We start from the raw sequence: 6,000 nt of genomic DNA, 5'->3' as shown, positions 1-6,000 counted from the left end.
ATCTTTCACTTTATTGCTAGTTATATGTACACATCTACGACAATGACCTCGTACTGGTACCCTGTGTATAAAGCCATGTTATTACCTCGTACCCCTACACATGGACTCAGTACTGGTACCCTGTGTATATAGCCATGGTATTACCTCGTACCCCTACACATGGACTCAGTACTGGTACCCTGTGTATAAAGCCATGTTATTGCCTCGTACCCCTACACATGGACTCAGTACTGGTACCCTGTGTATAAAGCCATGTTATTGCCTCGTACCCCTACACATGGACTCAGTACTGGTACCCTGTGTATAAAGCCATGTTATTGCCTCGTACCCCTACACATGGACTCAGTACTGGTACCCTGTGTATAGAGCCATGTTATTGACCTCGTACCCTACACATGGACTCAGTACTGGTACCCTGTGTATAAAGCCATGTTATTACCTCATACCCCTACACATGGACTCAGTACTGGTACCCTGTGTATAAAGCCATGTTATTACCTCGTACCCTACACATGGACTCAGTACTGGTACCCTGTGTATAAAGCCATGTTATTGACCTCGTACCCTACACATGGACTCAGTACTGGTACCCTGTGTATAAAGCCATGTTATTACCTCATACCCCTACACATGGACTCAGTACTGGTACCCTGTGTATAAAGCCATGTTATTACCTCGTACCCTACACATGGACTCAGTACTGGTACCCTGTGTATAAAGCCATGTTATTACCTCATACCCCTACACATGGACTCAGTACTGGTACCCTGTGTATAAAGCCATGTTATTACCTCGTACCCCTACACATGGACTCAGTACTGGTACCCTGTGTATAAAGCCATGTTATTGCCTCGTACCCCTACACATGGACTCAGTACTGGTACCCTGTGTATAAAGCCATGTTATTGACCTCGTACCCTACACATGGACTCAGTACTGGTACCCTGTGTATAAAGCCATGTTATTACCTCATACCCCTACACATGGACTCAGTACTGGTACCCTGTGTATAAAGCCATGTTATTACCTCGTACCCTACACATGGACTCAGTACTGGTACCCTGTGTATAAAGCCATGTTATTACCTCATACCCCTACACATGGACTCAGTACTGGTACCCTGTGTATAAAGCCATGTTATTACCTCGTACCCCTACACATGGACTCAGTACTGGTACCCTGTGTATAAAGCCATGTTATTGCCTCGTACCCTACACATGGACTCAGTACTGGTACCCTGTGTATAAAGCCATGTTATTGCCTCGTACCCCTACACATGGACTCAGTACTGGTACCCTGTGTATAAAGCCATGTTATTACCTCGTACCCTACACATGGACTCAGTACTGGTACCCTGTGTATAAAGCCATGTTATTGCCTCGTACCCCTACACATGGACTCAGTACTGGTACCCTGTGTATAAAGCCATGTTATTACCTCGTACCCTACACATGGACTCAGTACTGGTACCCTGTGTATAAAGCCATGTTATTGCCTCGTACCCCTACACATGGACTCAGTACTGGTACCCTGTGTATAAAGCCATGTTATTGCCTCGTACCCCTACACATGGACTCAGTACTGGTACCCTGTGTATATAGCCATGTTATTACCTCATACCCTGCACATGGACTCAGTACTGGTACCCTGTGTATAGAGCCATGTTATGATACTCATTGTGTATTTATTATTCATTTTATTACTGTGTTTTACTTTTTGTTTCTCTTTTTGTTTTTGTTTCTCTCTACATTGTTGGGAAGGGCCTGTCAGCATTTCACTGTTAGTCTACACCTGTTGTTCCTCTCTACATTGTTGGGAAGGGCCCGTCAGTATTTCACTGTTAGTCTACACCTGTTGTTTCTCTCTACATTGTTGGGAAGGGCCCGTCAGAAAGCATTTCACTGTTAGTCTACACCTGTTGTTCCTCTCTACATTGTTGGGAAGGGCCTGTCAGCATTTCACTGTTAGTCTACACCTGTTGTTTCTCTCTACATTGTTGGGAAGGGTCCGTCAGCATTTCACTGTTAGTCTACACCTGTTGTTTCTCTCTACATTGTTGGGAAGGGCCCGTCAGAAAGCATTTCACTGTTAGTCTACACCTGTTGTTTCTCTCTACATTGTTGGGACGGGCCCATCAGAAAGCATTTCACTGTTAGTCTACACCTGTTGTTTCTCTCTACATTGTTGGGACGGGCCCATCAGAAAGCATTTCACTGTTAGTCTACACCTGTTGTTTCTCTCTACATTGTTGGGAAGGGCCCATCAGAAAGCATTTCACTGTTAGTCTACACCTGTTGTTTCTCTCTACATTGTTGGGACGGGCCCATCAGCATTTCACTGTTAGTCTACACCTGTTGTTTCTCTCTACATTGTTGGGAAGGGCCCATCAGCAATTCACTGTTAGTCTACACCTGTTGTTTCTCTCTACATTGTTGGGAAGGGCCCATCAGAAAGCATTTCACTGTTAGTCTACACCTGTTGTTTCTCTCTACATTGTTGGGACGGGCCCATCAGAAAGCATTTCACTGTTAGTCTACACCTGTTGTTTCTCTCTACATTGTTGGGAAGGGCCCATCAGAAAGCATTTCACTGTTAGTCTACACCTGTTGTTTCTCTCTACATTGTTGGGACGGGCCCATCAGCATTTCACTGTTAGTCTACACCTGTTGTTTCTCTCTACATTGTTGGGAAGGGCCTGTCAGCATTTCACTGTTAGTCTACACCTGTTGTTTCTCTCTACATTGTTGGGAAGGGCCCGTCAGAAAGCATTTCACTGTTAGTCTACACCTGTTGTTACTCTCTACATTGTTGGGAAGGGCCCATCAGAAAGCATTTCACTGTTAGTCTACACCTGTTGTTTCTCTCTACATTGTTGGGACGGGCCCATCAGCATTTCACTGTTAGTCTACACCTGTTGTTTCTCTCTACATTGTTGGGAAGGGCCCGTCAGCATTTCACTGTTAGTCTACACCTGTTGTTACTCTCTACATTGTTGGGAAGGGCCCATCAGCATTTAACTGTTAGTCTACACCTGTTGTTTCTCTCTACATTGTTGGGAAGGGCCCATCAGCAATTCACTGTTAGTCTACACCTGTTGTTACTCTCTACATTGTTGGGAAGGGCCCGTCAGCATTTCACTGTTAGTCTACACCTGTTGTTACTCTCTACATTGTTGGGAAGGGCCCATCAGAAAGCATTTCATTGTTAGTCTACACCTGTTGTTTCTCTCTACATTGTTGGGAAGGGCCTGTCAGCATTTCACTGTTAGTCTACACCTGTTGTTTCTCTCTACATTGTTGGGAAGGGCCCGTCAGAAAGCATTTCACTGTTAGTCTACACCTGTTGTTACTCTCTACATTGTTGGGAAGGGCCCATCAGAAAGCATTTCACTGTTAGTCTACACCTGTTGTTACTCTCTACATTGTTGGGAAGGGCCCATCAGAAAGCATTTCACTGTTAGTCTACTCCTGTTGTTTCTCTCTACATTGTTGGGAAGGGCCTGTCAGCATTTCACTGTTAGTCTACACCTGTTGTTACTCTCTACATTGTTGGGAAGGGCCCGTCAGAAAGCATTTCACTGTTAGTCTACACCTGTTGTTTCTCTCTACATTGTTGGGAAGGGCCTGTCAGCATTTCACTGTTAGTCTACACCTGTTGTTTCTCTCTACATTGTTGAGAAGGGCCCGTCAGCATTTCACTGTTAGTCTACACCTGTTGTTTCTCTCTACATTGTTGAGAAGGGCCTGTCAGCATTTCACTGTTAGTCTACACCTGTTGTTACTCTCTACATTGTTGGGAAGGGCCTGTCAGCATTTCACTGTTAGTCTACACCTGTTGTTTCTCTCTACATTGTTGGGAAGGGCCCGTCAGTATTTCACTGTTAGTCTACACCTGTTGTTTCTCTCTACATTGTTGGGAAGGGCCTGTCAGCATTTCACTGTTAGTCTACACCTGTTGTTTCTCTCTACATTGTTGGGAAGGGCCCATCAGAAAGCATTTCACTGTTAGTCTACACCTGTGGTTACGAAGCATGTGATGAATAAAATGTGATTTGATGTGGGTGTCCTGCTCTCTCTCTGGGTGGGTATCACTGTCTTTTTTGCTTTTATCTAGTACAGTGATGCTAAACTCTGATCCTTGTTGTCCTCGTAGTTCCTGGGTCACCTGACTTGGGTGTCGTGCTCTCTAAACCCTTCCAGTAGAGATGAACTGCTGCAGCTCCTGGACACAGCCAGGGTGAGTTTGTCCAATAAAACAGTGGAAAAACAATACTGGAGCACAGCATGTATAGATGTTTAACTGACTGGCCTCGATCTATTCACACCCAGTCGGTCAGTCTTTTTTGTTCTGTATCAATGGACCCAGTCGTTCGTTCTAAATGTTCCATTGCCATACAACGTTCTTTTCCCTTGCTATCTAGCTAGCTACAGCTAACTTATGGTCATGTCAAAATAACAGCAAAGTAACTGTATTTACATTCGTTTAAGCTGTTTTCTAGTGACATTTACTTGGATACATCCATAACAATGAGCTAACGAGGCGTGATTTCACCTGGCATAGAAAATGTGCTCTCTCGTCAGGACACTGTTGTTCAAAGGAGCTAGCCAACAACACAGTAACACAATCACTTCAAACTGAAACTGGAAAGACTGAAAACTAGCTGTGTTTCGTTGTAACTTTTTCAATTTATATTTTTTTTGTTGAATTCCATAAAAATGATGCCAGCTGAATTATGATTTCGACCGGATGAGAAACATTGCCTACATGTCTGTCGTGTCCCGACTTCCGACACGTCATTACTATGGGATAGTTAGAGATTGAATTTTAATATTGAAACAATGATGCAAATGTCATATAGACAAACAGACAGGTTATTACAAATCTCTGCCGTTGAAAACCAAATGTTAGTCTAAAAGACATGTGAGATAATGTCTAGATGCTTTTTATAGTGGAGATCAAGGTTATAAATTGCCTGGCTGGGCTGATGAGACAGTGGATTACGCAGTCAGATGGAACAGAGTAAATAGGCATTTTAACATCCTAGATTTAGCCGGTGGTAACTTGTGGAATAGACACCTCCTGGAATGTGTTTTTAAACAATCAGCATTCAGGATTAGACCCACCCGTTGTATAAATAGTAATTACATAGCATGTGTCTGTATCTCTGGTGTGTAATATGTGTCTCTGTTGTTTTTTGGTTGCGCAGCAGCTGAAGGTGCTTCCCCTGAAGACCAGCGTTGAGCAGGACTGTATCCTGAGCCTGTCAGCCCGATGTCTTCTTCTGACCTGGCGAGACAACGAGAAACTGCTGCTGAGAATCCCTACGCACGAGATCGCTGCTGCCTCCTACCTGAGAGATGACGCACTGCACCTCCTGGTGCTCAAAACAGGCAAGGCAGCTCAGTAACTCACTCACTGCACATTTCAATGATCAATCCATGTCTGGATTCAGCATATATTAACTTTTTTGGGACAGGGGGTAGCATTTTCACTTTTGGATGAATAGCGTGCCCAAACTGAACTGCCTCCTACTCTGTCCCAAATGCTAATATATGCATATTATTATTGGTATTGGATAGAAAACACTCTGAAGTTTCTAAAACTGTTTGAATGATGTCTGTGAGTATAACAGAACTCATATGGCAGACAAAAAACTGAGAGGAAATCCAAACAGGAAGTGAGAAATCGATTTTCAAAACAGTGCCTATTCAAATCCCTGATAGTTATGGATGTGCTTGCACTTCCTAAGGCTTCCACTAGATGTCACCATCTTTAGATCCTAGTTTTAGGATTCTACTATAAAGGAGCTCTTTGAGTGAGTGGTCTGGCAGATAGCCTCGGTCTCATGACGCACGCTCCCGACAGAGTTTGCTCTCGTTCCAAGGCTTTTTTTCAGACAATGAAATTCTCCGGTTGGAATCTTATTGATGATTTAAGTAAAAAAAAAACATCCTAAAGATTGATTGCAAACATCATTTGACTTGTTTCTACGACCTGTAA

At 43.6% G+C, this 6,000-nt stretch overlaps 1 protein-coding gene across 1 annotated transcript in view; it reads left to right on the top strand.

The window, feature by feature from the left end:
• Nucleotides 1–6,000, top strand: part of ccm2l (CCM2 like scaffold protein) — a 34,817-nt gene that overhangs the window by 4,192 nt on the left and 24,625 nt on the right. Inside the window, exons 3-4 of the mRNA XM_036945803.1 lie at nt 4,153–4,236; nt 5,207–5,403. Of these exons, the coding sequence (XP_036801698.1) occupies nt 4,153–4,236; nt 5,207–5,403 (281 nt within the window). The remainder of the gene's footprint in view (nt 1–4,152; nt 4,237–5,206; nt 5,404–6,000) is intronic.

This window comes from Oncorhynchus mykiss, chromosome 16 (genome assembly GCF_013265735.2).
Source record: "Oncorhynchus mykiss isolate Arlee chromosome 16, USDA_OmykA_1.1, whole genome shotgun sequence".
Classification (NCBI taxonomy): domain Eukaryota; kingdom Metazoa; phylum Chordata; class Actinopteri; order Salmoniformes; family Salmonidae; genus Oncorhynchus; species Oncorhynchus mykiss.
Note: the sequence above shows the minus strand (reverse complement) of the source record. Positions and strands in the feature narration are given on the sequence as shown.